Below are 14829 nucleotides of genomic sequence, written 5' to 3' on the forward strand. Positions count from 1 at the left end.
GACCAACTTATTATAAAGCTATGTACATATAAATAATAATCTACATTTAATTTTATATTTTTAATAAAATGAAGTTGGCTATATGTTTCCGGATCAAAGACCACCGACCGTAAAATAGAAGCCACAACAAATATGGTTGATCGAAAATGTCAATTATATACTGTGTACTCACTAAATATTTAATTTCAGATATTACAATTTAATTGATTGACGTACCTTGGTGCAAAATTATCCCTAAAACGTTGGTGAAAACCTCGATAAATTTGATATTCGAACTCTCAAAAGTGTGTTTTGCAAAGTATTCACAAACAGACACGATCACCAATGAAAGCAAAATAAGTATCCAAATCTGTAAATAAAATTGGTTCCTGAAAAACGATTAATCAAATACAATTATATCTGTTGCAGCTATAGTGTTATCTTTTGTCAATGTTATGGTCAGCTCTCTGACCACTGATCGATAGTGTTTCTTCTTCGGCACTTTCATTTCACAGAAAGAGGAGATGACTTTCGTCATATTCGTTGGTGAATTTGTCTTATATTAAAGTTTCAATTACACACTTCAACGCCTTTATGAGACTCGAATGACAGGCTTTTTTTTAAAATAACTGAATTTTATAAATAATATAGGCCATTTATTTCTTATTTAAAGAGGCGTGTACAGCTATTTGGCTGGGTGAACAGCTCCTCCGGCACTATTAAAGGTTCAATGGTTCGTTCTTAAAAAAGCAATTTTTTTAGAGCGTGAATTAAAAGCAATCGAAAAAGCAAGATATATTTACTGCAAAAACTATAATATCGAAAACGTTTTTGAAATAAGTAAAATCTTGAGCTCTTTAATATTGGGAGTTAACAATGTTACCCGAAGAAATACCCACTGTAGAATTATTTATCAAAACCATTTGTTGAGTGGTAAAATAAACATTGGGCCAAAAATCCAATGAGACACTTGGGTGAAATTGGTCAGATGCCTTAAATTTTATATACATACGTAAACATCAAATAAAAAAACAACATCTAAAGAACGGGAACGTGTAAATCTAGGCCCTCGGGAAAATATCCTCCAGGATTCTCTGAAACTTCCTGTTGAGTATTCCACGTATTCGAAAGCCTGATGATCCGTTGATAACGGAAACAGTGCCACGTCTGAAAGCTGAAAAAAAGATTTGGTACTAGGAATAATTGTACGCTGAAGAATGTAAACCGTATAATTTTCAAATATTCGAAGCTGTAAACGTACATGGCTAAATGAAAGAAATGTCTGACGAAATAATAGTTTTTAACATTTACTCAAACATAATCACGGTGAATAATTTATTTCAGATATTAGTATTTAAAAAATTTTCGTGAAAAATATTAAAAGCTCCTATTAATCGAAGTCCAATAAACAAATTCAACTGGCGGAGATGGCTTTTAATTTCACTTACATTTTTTACTAAAAAGCCAAGCATTCCTGTTCCATTGTTTGGACCCGTAACTTTGCCAAAGTTCAACATTTCATCAGTCGACGAAACGTTTTTCATGTGAAGACTGCAAAAAAGTAGAGTTAGGTTTTAAATTAAAAGATTACGCTTAAATTTTCGATAACTATGAGACAAGTGATATAAAATTTTGGAGTTTACTCACGTTATATTTAATTTCGACGAGATTAACTGGTATAAACTTAATAGCATGCCACTAACCACAAAATCATCATTTTCATCACCCCTGTATTGGAACCACATTGGTATCTACATTAAAGATATTTAATTTTTTAAATTTAAGATTATTTTCTTTTTTCATTTAAAAATAATTTATATTTCATTTAGTTAATATAACTAAAGATGTTTTATTAGGTTATCGAGGGATAGGAACGACTCGAGAGTTTAAAAGTATAAAAGTACAAGCTATACTAAACAGGAACGAAAAACTGAACTGAAGAAATGTTACAGCTCTCTATAAGGGTGTTTTTATTTATTCGAAAAAGTGATTTTATTCAACAACTATGTTTTCTAGAAAGTTGAAATTTGTACTGTACATTATACGTGCCGTGGGACACGTTCTACCAACATTGCATCTAAATCGAAAAATATTTTCACGTTTTTTGAAAATTTGAATTTTAACCGCTAGATGCTATAATAAAATTTTCAATGAGAAAATTGTAGAGAGTCACCGAAAACGTACTATTAGCGTTGGCGCGAAAAAAATAGACGTATTTTTCCTCGTCTTTTTCACTGACAAAATACGACTTGAAAAAGTGACAAGTTGGGCAACCTAAAATAACTTTTTTTGAATTCCATTGGATGAAAGTCAGAAATTTGTTAATCTGATGTTTAATGCAATAAACACCGCTGGAAAATCGAGGAGACAGTGGCGAAGAAATTAAATTAATTAATTAAATAAATAATGGTGGATTTTAATTGCGTAAGATCTGGCGACCTTGCTGACCAATGTGCCAAACCGTTTCAACCTATTCATCGTTTTGAAATACAGCATTTCACATTTCGGGGGTAATGAGGCGTGGCACTGTTTTTGAAACCCCAATCTGGCTCATTTAGCTATTGACTTTTAGTGTTAGTTTTTTAATCTAATAGACCTGTGTTTGCATCTAGTCGTATTTGAAACCTATTTTAACCCTGATAGGCGAGAAGATAAATAGACCACCTTAAATTTATTAAGTATTTAAATAACTGTAATACAAACTGTGTAACATTGTTGTCGTAATCAATCTGAACAATAATGCCTCAATATTCCAGAGCTGATCGTACGGAATTAGTGGCCATTTACTACGCGGAAGGTGGAAGAAATCTACGACGAGTGAGTGCGATCTTTGAGCAACAACATCCAGATAGAAGACCATCCATAACTACTGTAAGGCAAGCTGTAAATGATTTTCACCAGTATGGTAACGAACAGCTTCGATTTCGTGGGCTTGGTCAGCGGGATTTGGACTTTAAGAAATCCGTTTTAGCCTATTTTGCCGCATACCCACGTAGTAGTTGTGCCGTGGCGAGTAAGGATTTGGCTTAAGTACAATCCTTACAGAGCAACGCTTCACCACGGTTTACTTGATTATTCAACGGGCTGCTAAATTCCAGGCACGTCGACCCACAATTCCTCTGCGACATGATATTCTCGGATGCATCCTCGTTTGCAAGAGACGGCCCTTACAATCACCAAACTAATCATGTTTGGGAAGACACAAATCCAACACCGTCACCAATTTGAATTTGGGCGCTTGAATGTTTGGATTGGTCTTGTTGGAAACCGGTTACTTGGTCCAGTATTCTTACCGCATAATCTTAATGGCCAGAGTTATTTAGATTTCTTGAGAAATGAGCTAGAACAACAACTTGACGAACTGCCGTTGGCACAACGAGCAAGACTGTGGTTTCAGCAAGACGGTGCCCCGCCTCATTACCACAGAACCGTGAGAGATTACCTAAACAACGAATTTCCACAACGATGGTTAGGGAGATACGGTTCCGTACACTGGCCAGCAAGGTCGGCCGATCTGACTCCGTTGGATTTCTTTCTTTGGGGCTTCGTCAAGGACAAGGTGTACGCTACTCCGGTTGAGACCCTTGAACAGCTGCGTCAAGGAATTGTAAGCGCTTGCCGGGAAGTAGTAACCCCGTTAATGATTCAAGCCGCCTTCGACAATTTGTTTGTTCGCGCCCAAGCCTGCATTGCAGCCGAAGGTGGTATATTCAAAACGTACTAATAAATTTTGTTTATAAGTAGATAAATACAAGTTGGCAAGCCAAAATATACCTCTCCTCGGAAGAATTGTCCCTAGCGGTATTAATTTCTCGAGATGACCCTTAGAGATAGATCTCAGCAAATCAGAGTTATTTACTAAAAACGTAATCCCGGTTCAATCCCGCCCGGTATAAAATTTTAATTATAATTAAAATAATTGAGACGAAACAACCGAGTATAATTTATTCAGAATATTATAAATTAAGTAGTTACAACCATGAGTTAGACGTACTAAAACAATGCAAAATTGAATTTAACCCTTTTTACAGTACATGTTTATCAGTTGAATATAATACTAAGCCAATTTTAATGAAAGAAATATCTACAGAGGGTATTTGTATTTTTCTCGCTTACGAAATACTTGCCGCATCTTTAACGCTCATTTTATTTCAAATTAAACATCTTAATCAGTCGAGAAAACGTTTAAAATAAATTACGAAGTAATGACGACCCAGTTAAAAACCAGACCAACATAAGTGTAAGCGCACGATGTATACAACTCGATAAAAATATACGACGGAAAAAACGAAATAAAATATAAATAAAACGAAAGATATTTAAATTTAAAAAAACTGATCCTAATAAAACGTGAAAATACCCTCCACGTCACGCAAGAGATAAGGGGGTTTGTATACCGATAGGGGGCCCCCGCGGGCGGGGGAAACGGGGGTGAAACGGGCCCCTGTGGGGTTAAGCATTCCCCCCTTTCCCCCCATTTTGCGTACATTTTAGGCAGGTCAAAAGGTTAGCTGATTTACGAGGTCAATAGGTTAGATGATTTAGGATGTTATAACCCCTCATAAAACCAATGTGGTAACCCCCATTTTAGGTCAATAGGTTAGACGATTTCGCTATTCGGCAGGTGGTGTGGACTGACACGATGTTATGCAAACAGCTATAAACCGTTAAATAGTTTCCGTCACAACTCATCCGTCATAGTGAATGTCAGGCCTAGGGCACCTGTCTTTCGAGTTGGTAATACATAGGTTTTTCGCCGACAAACACTTTCAAACGCTTTCGGGCCCCTAAGGGTTGTAAAAGGGTACCGTAAAATAGCGGGTGGTCATCGGTAAAAGTGTTTTGAAAAAAAAAAGAGCAGAGTGTATACAAATTATAAGTTTTTATTAAGACATTTTTCAAGTACAGGCGGTATAATACGATTTACATTGAAATTACGTCTTTGGAAATGTATTTTATTTATATCATGGTAATTACGTCGATCTTCTAGGGTATATACCGAAGTTCACTCAAAGGGTTGAAACGAACCATCTGAAATTAGCGTTTTTACGAGCATTTTCATTAAATGTTCTACCTCGAGGCGTTTGACGGTAAGAGTTACGACTACGTCGCCGCCGGGTCCATCGGGGGTGGTTGTGGGTCCGCCGGAGATGTATTTTTCGGATGGCGGGATATCTTGACCCTCCAAAGCGGAGGGTGACGGACAGTTGCAATAAAATTTGTCGTGTTCCGCTTGGGGTACGTCGCCGGCTTCCCAACTGCCTAACTGTCCGTGGCAGAGGTAGCATTCGACTATGCCGTCCGAGTCTACAGCGAAAAGTCCGGCGTGGGCCAAGTCCTCTTTGTTCACGTGTACACTCTGTTCAAAAAGTCTTTGCCCGTGGGAGATTTCGAACATTTTCGTCCGTCATTTCTTTTATATTTGCATCAAGTCGAAGCGGACATCGGTAATAGATTAATAAAATGTTTAGCTGCAAATTGGCCAAAATCATTTTCTGGATAGATTTATAATTTGGCCTATTTTGGCCTAAAAGAGAGGGTGTCAATTTTTTTATTTTTGATCTCAGGTCGTTTTAAACCCAATTTTCGTGTTCACCGGGGTTGATTTATATTTAGAAAGTGTTGGAATTATTCAAATCGACGCATTGGTTCAAAAGATATTCACCAAAGAAGTTTTCACAGAAATTGAGAAATATCTAAACATCTCACCAAGCCATTTAAAATGATAAATGTTAACGGGTTTGGTCGCCATCTATAGTTCCTAGAAGTAACCTTTTTTGTTTAATTCTAAATATGTAACAAATTGAAGGTTAACATAAATATTTTCATGTGCTCATTTGAGAAACGAACAGGGGCGACGCCAGAAAATATTTAGGTGTAGGCAAAGATTTTTAAAAGTTCCTCAAATACTTAAAAATTAAATTTTTAGAAGTTTTTTTTATATATTGAAAATAGTTTTAAATTTATTTTACAAGTGTTAACTAACTTTAAAATATAAATTTTAAATATAGTGTTTATTTTAGTTACAAATTTGAAAAGTCGAGAAATTTTATAAAAAATTTTATAATGTTGCGGTTTTTAAACTTTTACAATTAACTAATGTCGCAGCAACGCGTGAAGGCATCCTGAGACGACGAAAACAAATCTCCGCGCTACACCCTGAAAAGTGAGGGGCGCTTAAGGTAACAGGTTAAAATCGAAATAGATAATTGAAGGTGCCGCCCCGGGTAATCAGCAAAATATGTAGCAAACACCAATTACCAAAATCTGAAAATTACGCCTAACGAGGGCTACGGACGACTTCAAAAGTTTATTTACGTATGTTAGTAAACACTTAACTTCATATGTGTTTAATACGTTTACGTTATCGTTAGTACTAATATAGGACCGTATGGATATTTGTTAGGCTGAAGCTGAGATTGTGTTAGACTGGTTATTTTAAAGGTCAATTAAAGGTCCGCGCCGAGTAGCGACTTTCGATAGCTCCTTTAAATCCATACACATTTACCCTGCTTGAATCAATATGCCACGATCCTAGCTCTTCTAAATGCATATACCCTGGTCGTAATTTTTCGGTATAAAATGCGCGAACCTTGCAGTTTAATCAAATGAGCACATGAAAATATTTATGTTAATCTTCAATTTGTTACATATTTAGAATTAAACAAAAAAGGTTACTTCTAGGAACTATAGATGGCGACAAAACCCGTCAACATTTATTATTTTAAATGGCTTGGTAAGATGTTTAGATATTTCCCAATTTCTGTGAAAACTTCTTTGGTGAATATCTTTTGAACCAATGCGTCGATTTGAATAATTCCAACACTTTCTAAATATAAATCCACCCCGGTGAACACGACCTGAGATCAAAAATAAAAAAGTTGACACCCCCTCTTTTAGGCCAAAATAGGCAAAATTATAAATCTATCCAGAAAATGATTTTGGCCAATTTGTAGCTAAACATTTTATTAATCTATTACCGATGTCCGCTTCGACTTGATGCAACTATAAAAGAAATGACGGACGAAAATGTTCGAAATCTCCCACGGGCAAAGACTTTTTGAACAGAGTGTACGTTGTCCCATTGCTTGAACGTTTCTAGCCGACCGGTTACGGTGTTGAGATCCTCGTGACTAGCCATCCCGATTCTCTTTGAGCTGCGAAATAATAATTCTGAGTCTAAACCCCAAAATGACGTAAGCTATAAAAATGACGTAATCTATAAAAATGACGTAATTTAAAAATGACTCACTTAAGATGACGTAATCTACACCATGAAACGTAACGATTACGTAGATGCGTTGACTTTTTCATAAGCCAGCCTCTATGGGAAAGAGGAAGATGTCTCCGCTTAGGGTACCAAAGAAATGCTGGAGATGCGCGGAAATATACCGGTCCGTGAGAGGATTCAAACAACATTTAATGACTCATTTATCGTGTAATACATGAAAGAAGAATCGTATCTGGCGTATGATTGTGATGCGAGTGAATCTCTCCATCACACGGAGGCCGAGGAAATGTCAGATGATAAAATTATCAATTATCTTAACGAACTTATTGTGGCATGTAAAAGCGCGGTGCCACAATGGAAACCAACCGAGTCAACTACATCTACCCTGCCAGCCGAATTAAAAATGCCGACTGAAAAGGAAATGGCTGCTCTGATTTATTTTCAAGAATATTGTAAAACTAATCATAGTCATAATATTAAAACCGTTGTAAAGAAAATGTGAATAAACGTTTTTATATTGAATACATTGTTATTTTTAAAGGTGAACGTATAAAGTAATTTTTACACTGGAAAATTGACACTTAATATTTTTAAAATTCTAAAATACGTTTATAATATTTTTCCAACGTGGGCGAATGAATGGACGCAATGAACTATTAATTACGTAATCTAAAAAATGACGCGAGCAATGAGAAATAACGAGTCGGATTTATAAGATAATAAAAATATTTATTTTTACACAAAAATTTTATAAGATGATATATTACAAAAATTATTTTTCTTTTACGAGTCAAAAAAATATTATAGGGTGATACAAAAAAAATTAAAATGGACATCGTATTTGACTGTCTATTTCAGCGCGGTTCTGGGTAATCCAGTCGGCGAAAAGTAGACTTCGTTCCAAAGAACATGGTTGTCGGGTGTTTAGAGATTGATGTCGGAATAGACATTTCACTGGCGGGGGCGTATCAAAAGTCGCAGCTCAGGGACAGTCGAAAGTTTGCAAATCGTATATGGCGGTCTCAGTATAATCGGCTAAAAATTTACACTTTACGTCTCCTTTTGTAAAAATAATATCCGAACTCGATACAGCTGATATAAGGCAGGCGGGTAGTTTATAATAGGGGAGATACCCCGCGGTCCAGCAAATACCGTGAAGGTTACGAGACACCCAGCCGTTTTGTCTTTTAATGGCGTTCGGAAGTTGTTGTACTGGATAGGGTTGTTCGAAAGTCCAAGCTTGAACGGCGGGAGGTGTGGATACTGTTGATATAGCTATCTCCTTCACGACAATGTCGGGGGCCTCTCCGCCGGAGCGCGAGGCGGATTTTCCTAGTAGAAAGTCAAATTCGACAACGGCCATTCTCGCCATGCCACCGACACGATACTGAGAGTTTAATTAGGAACAAAACGGGGTATAGTCGCGCGACGGGAATTTATACTCCGTTTATGATGACGTAACAGGTTGTTAAATATTTTCGTAGCCATTATATCATTTTTGACGTCTCTTCGTAAAAAACCCTTAAAGAAGCTTTGGTGACTTCTACGTTTTGATCGGTGACGTATATAAATCACGCAATAATGTCCACAAATGACGCTCGTTGTCGATTGAAGTCGCCGCTTGTTGGGAGTGATTTTTCTCGAATTTTGTTTTAAAAAAAGTTTAATGGCTGGCAAAATGGGCCGTAGCGCCAACGAGTCAAAATACCAAGCCCGTTTTAATTTATCAAGGTAAATCGTGACCCAATGGCTGCCCGGTTCATCGTGGGGGTCCAGATTTACAACCAGTGACGCTGGAAAACTATTAATCTTATCGGGTAGACAAATCCGAGGTGAATACGCCCATAAAATTGCGCGTATGTCTCAAAATGTCTAAAATCTCGGATCCGCGTATAATTACACGTTTTCAATAGAAACGTTACGATCTTTGTCTACGCTAAAGCTGGCTTGAAATTCGGCAAAAACTACGCAGCTTAACGTTTGCGGGACTGGTTTAGCGAGCTAAAGCTCCGCGGTGTAAAAGGTAGCTTACCCTTAATAAAATGGGCACAGCGGGTGTCCCCCCTCGCTAGCTAAAAGTGTCGTTTTGAAAAAAAAAAGAGTCGGTAGGTCAATAGATCAAATACCGATAGCTGGAGGATCTCCCATTTAGCGTCCCTATTCGGTAGGGGTGGTGGAATCATCTGACATGATGTTATGCAAACAGCGAGTACTAATTTAACCTGAATAGCTGTGTAGAGTACTATTAACAGAGACAAATATTTCTTGGTTCAGGTTAATGTGATGATTCGAGTGAACATTTTGCATATGTTAAAGTTATTGGATTGAAGGAAACTTCAGTGTTTTCAGGGTGATAATTAAGGGAAGTTACCTTACAATATAGTTGAAAATTATCTTTTTAAGTCTGTGATCACCTCTTGAATATGTTAGGAAGCGCTGATTTCCCCTGGGGGGACGCGGTCTGGGGCTCGGATTTCTCGGGGGGCGCGGTCTGGGGGCGCGTCGCGGTTAATTTTAAAATCAAATGAAAACATAGATTTAAGTGTTTTGCGCGGTTAATTTGAATTTGAAACATGGATTTGAGTGTTTTGACGTCATAGAATATTCGTTGTTAAAGTAACGTAGAATGGAAATATTTTTAAACTTTATTTTAAAATATCATTGTAGTACTTAAATATACTGGGCACTTGAACCTATATCACGAGTATTTCTTAAAACGACTATACATCTAATCTCTACTTTTAACGCGGCAAAATACAATTCCGATATATCAAATATTTAAAAATACTTAGTGAAAAGAGACTTTAACCGTTTTTAAAATTCACAATATATTTATTTAAAAAATCGAACGTTTCGGAGGAACTGTTCCTCCTTCTTCGGAGATTTTTACAAGTCTGACAGTACGATGGTAAAACTTTGGGACGAAAAAATATGTATGCGCTTTATACATATAGTGGAGGCTACTGTTCTTTAGCCGCGAGCGTTTTTTCTCGAAGGTGAGTCGACCCCCGTCGAAGTGTTATATGAGCAACGCGCTCGATATCTTCGTTCGCGCTCGAGGCTACTATTGTCGGAATGGTGGATTCTGCGAGAGGAGGAATTGGTTTGTTGTGTGTGAGAGGGTGAGGCCCATAAACACGTTTTAAAAAGTGGAGAAAACGTGTATAAGTTAAAGGGACCATCGTCACGGTTTAAACATTGCGCAGATTTATTTTTTTAAATTTCGATGGATTCGCGTACATTAAAAGGAGTTTTATGTAACTTTGGGTTGAGCTAGTATGTCTATTGAGTCCCACCTAGCATTATGGCCCAAAAATACGAAGTTGTTCGCTAAGGGGATAATTATTGTACGGGTTGTTTATATTTTTTGGGGCTCTTTAAGCCTTTGATGAAATGGGCTTCGGCATTGCCCAATGTAATAATCGCCACAATCACAGGAGATTTTATAAATGATGGCCTTGTCGAGGAGAGCAGTTGGTTCTTTGTTATTACATAATAAAGCTGACAATTTGGGCGGTGGGTGATAAATAGGATCGAGACCTACTGATTTAAGATTTTTGGCTATTTTTTGGAGAGAAACCAGGATAAAAGGGGATACATGCTGGGATGAAAGAAGGAGGAACAAGGGGAATCCCAAAATAGGACTCACTTCAATTTAAATGCACTTTTTGAAAATTAATACTTTCATATGCTACACTGTGAAAAATTACTGCAGCTTCCTGTTAAATTCCTGTTCAATTTTAACAGGAAAATTCCAGTACCAACTTTTACCGTTAGAGTTACTAGATAGTTGCTGTACGCAACAGTTATAGTCCTGTTCATCGATTAACCGTTATATTAACAGTAAATTTTCGGTAATACCGTGTAACCGATTGCTTGAGACCACCATCTTGTGGAGGTGGTAGTTTTCACTAGTTTCAAAGTGTAAAGGCTTTGCCGTGGTGCAATTGAAGATGATCATATCACGGCACACAAATTATCATCAAATACAAAATAGTGAGTAGAATTTTAAATTTCATTATTTTAAAGTAATAATTAGTTAAGTAGATATTTGTATTATGTATTTGGTCAAGAATGTATGTATTTATGCTTGATTGGTATAAACAAACCACCTAGGCTTAACTCAATAACGCGTCAATTTTTAAATTATCCCGTTAAACGCTATAATTTAAAACTTTATTTTCGGGATCAATAATTATGATTCTGAGTGATAAATTTGTATATATTATAGTTACCACTTTGAAGGAAAATAGCAGGTAAAAAAACACTTAGCCCACTTAATACTGTAATATATATATATATATATACCAAAATATCAAACTTAAATTTAGTAAAAGCTTACTAAATGAATTTTTTTCACTCGTTAACATATTCAGTGGGGTGAATAGAAGACTTCGCTCGGAAAACACTGAAGCTTCCATCAGTCCAGTAACTTTACCCTATGAAAATTTTTCATCAGGTCAATTGAACCCAAAAACATTTTCTACGTTATTAGTACTTTGCACAGCTATTCTGACTTGAACCTGGTTTTTTAATGCTTGTTAAATTGAATGGATAAATTACTTCAGCTTTTATATAAATGATATAGGTTTGATAGAAAAAAATCTTATTCAAAAGCTGTAGTATATTTTATTATTTAACACCATCACTTAAAAACCACTTTGCCCAAGTCTGATAAGCTGAGTTGGATAATTTTTCGATTCAATTATTGTAATTCTGGGGGAAAAATTGCCTGTAATTAAATTATCGCATTGAAAGAAGCTTAAGGGTTTTCATAGTGAAATGTAAGGCTTTAAATATAGTGGAAAATTACCTTTCTTATTCTATGTTCACCCATTGAGTATGGTAGCAGATGAAAAAAAATTAATTAGCCAAACTAATACTGTAATATATGCAAATATTTCACTCAGAATCAAAATTATTAACTTACAGAGCTAGTCAGACTTAGGGAAGTTTGTTTTAAGATATGTTTAAAATTAACTTGATAAAAACAATGCTTGAGGTTTTAAATGATACAGGGTGGATACCAAAATTGAAGAAAAGCTTGCTAAATGAAATTTTTTCACTTCCGAACATATTCAATAGGTGATCACAGACTTAAAAAGATAATTTTCAACTATATTGTAAGGTAACTTCCCTTAATTATCACCCTGAAAACACTGAAGTTTCCTTCAATCCAATTACTTTAACATATGCAAATTGTTCACTCGAATCATCACATTAACTGAACCAAGAAATATTTATCTCTCTGTTAAAAGTACTCTACACAGCTATTCAGACTTGCAAAGTTTTTAAAGTGATGGTTAAATTAGTACTGGCTGTTTGCATAACATCATGTCAGATGATTCCACCACCCCTACCGAATAGGGACGCTGAATGGGAGATCCTCCAGCTATCGGTATTTGATCTATTGACCTACCGACTCTTTTTTTTTTTTTCAAAACGACACTTTTAGCTAGCGAGGGGGGACACCCGCTGTGCCCATTTTATTAAGGGTAAGCTACCTTTTACACCGCGGAGCTTTCGTTCGCTAAACCAGTCCCGCAAACGTTAAGCTGCGTAGTTTTTGGCGAATTTCAAGCCAGCTTTAGCGTAGACAAAGATCGTAACGTTTCTATTGAAAACGTGTAATTATGCGCGGATCCGAGATTTTAGACATTTTGAGACATACGCGCAAATTTATGGGCGTATTCGCCTCGGATTGTCTACCCGATAAGATTAATAGTTTTCCAGCGTCACTGGTTGTAAATCTGGACCCCTACGATGGACCGGGCAGCCATTGGGTCGCGATTTACCTTGATAAATTAAAACGGGCTTGGTATTTTGTCTCGTTGGCGCTACGGCCCATTTTGCCAGCCATTAAACTTTTTTTAAAACAAAATTCGAGAAAAATCACGCCCAACAAGCGGCGACTTCAATCGACAACGAGCGTCATTTGTGGACATTATTGCGTGATTTATATACGTCACCGATCAAAACGTAGAAGTCACCAAAGCTTCTTTAAAGGTTTTTCACGAAGAGACGTCAAAAATGATATAATGGCCACGAAAAAATTTAACAACCTGTTACGTCATCATAAACGGAGTTAAAATTCCCGTCGCGCGACTATACCCCGTTTTATTCCTAACTAAACCCTCAGTATCGTGTCGGTGGCATGGCGAGTATGGCCGTTGTCGAATTTGACTTTCTACTAGGAAAATCCGCCTCGCGCTCCGGCGGAGAGGCCCCCGACATTGTCGTGAAGGAGATAGCTATATCAACAGTATCCACACCTCCCGCCGTTCAAGCTTGGACTTTCGAACAGCCCTATCCAGTACAACAACTTCCGAACGCCATTAAAAGACAAAACGGCTGGGTGTCTCGTAACCTTCACGGTATTTGCTGGACCGCGGGGTATCTCCCCTATTATAAACTACCCGCCTGCCTTATATCAGCTGTATCGAGTTCGGATATGATTTTTACAAAAGGAGACGTAAAGTGTAAATTTTTAGCCGATTATACTCATACCGCCATATACGATTTGGAAACATTTGACTGTCCCCGAGCTGCGACTTTTGATACGCCCCCGCCAGTGAAATGTCTATTCCGACATCAATCTCTAAACACCCAACAACCGTGTTCTTTGGAACGAAGTCTACTTTTCGCCGACTGGATTACCCAGAACCGCGCTGAAATATACAGTCAAATACGTTGTCCTTTTTAATTTTTTTTGTATCACCCTATAATATTTTTTTGACTCGTGAAAGAAAAATAATTTTTGTAATATATCATCTTATAAAATTTTTGTGTAAAAATAAATATTTTTATTATCTTATAAATCCGACTCGTTATTTCTCATTGCTCGCGTCATTTTTTAGATTACGTAATTAATAGTTCATTGCGTCCATTCATTCGCCCACGTTGGAAAAATATTATAAACGTATTTTAGAATTTTAAAAATATTAAGTGTCAATTTTCCAATGTAAAAATTACTTTATACGGTCACCTTTAAAAATAAAAATGTGTTCAATATAAAAACGTTTATTCACATTTTCTTTACAACGGTTTTAATATTATGACTTTGATTAGTTTTACAATATTCTTGAAAATAAATCAGAGCTGCCATTTCCTTTTCAGTCGGCATTTTTAATTCGGCTGGCAGGGTAGATGTAGTTGACTTGGTTAATACCATTGTGGCACCGCGCTTTTTACATGCCACAGTAAGTTCGTATAGATAATCGATAATTTAATCATCTGACATTTCCTCGGCCTCCGTGTGATGTAGAGATTCACTCGCATCACAATCACACGCCAGATCCTATTCTTCTTTCATTGTATTACACGATAAATGAGTCATTAAATGTTGTTTGAAACCTCTCACGGACCGGTATATTTCCGCGCATATCCAGCATTTCTTTGGTACCCTAAGCGGAGAAATCTTCCTCTTTCCCATAGAGGCTGGCTTATGAAAACCGCAACGCATCTACGTAATCTTTACGTTTCATGGTGTAGATTACGTCATCTTTAGTGAGTCATTTTTAAATTACGTCATTTTTATAGATTACGTCATTTTTATAGCTTACGTCATTTTTATAGCTTACGTCATTTTGGGGTTTCGACCCAGAAATATTATTCCGCAG

The 14829-nt window shown here is 36.7% G+C and overlaps 1 protein-coding gene across 2 annotated transcripts in view; it reads right to left on the reverse strand.

The window, feature by feature from the left end:
* Window positions 1-789: 789 nt before the first annotated feature.
* Window positions 790-14829, reverse strand: part of LOC149956278 (uncharacterized) — a 90224-nt gene continuing 76184 nt past the window's right edge. The window contains exons 1-3 of one of the 2 annotated variants that reach the window (XM_090164688.1): window positions 1627-1891; window positions 1428-1530; window positions 790-1153 (exon numbers count right to left, since the gene is read on the reverse strand). In XM_090164688.1, coding sequence (XP_090020814.1) covers window positions 980-1153; window positions 1428-1530; window positions 1627-1724 — 375 coding nt within the window. In that variant the 5' untranslated portion in view covers window positions 1725-1891 and the 3' untranslated portion in view covers window positions 790-979. Of the gene's footprint in view, window positions 1154-1427; window positions 1531-1626; window positions 1892-14829 lie in introns of those variants that run through there. The other variant, XM_090164689.1, reaches the window with a different exon arrangement.

The sequence above is a fragment of the Leiobunum rupestre genome, chromosome 2 (genome assembly GCF_980474605.1).
Source record: "Leiobunum rupestre chromosome 2, qqLeiRupe1.1.hap1, whole genome shotgun sequence".
Classification (NCBI taxonomy): Eukaryota; Metazoa; Arthropoda; class Arachnida; order Opiliones; family Sclerosomatidae; genus Leiobunum; species Leiobunum rupestre.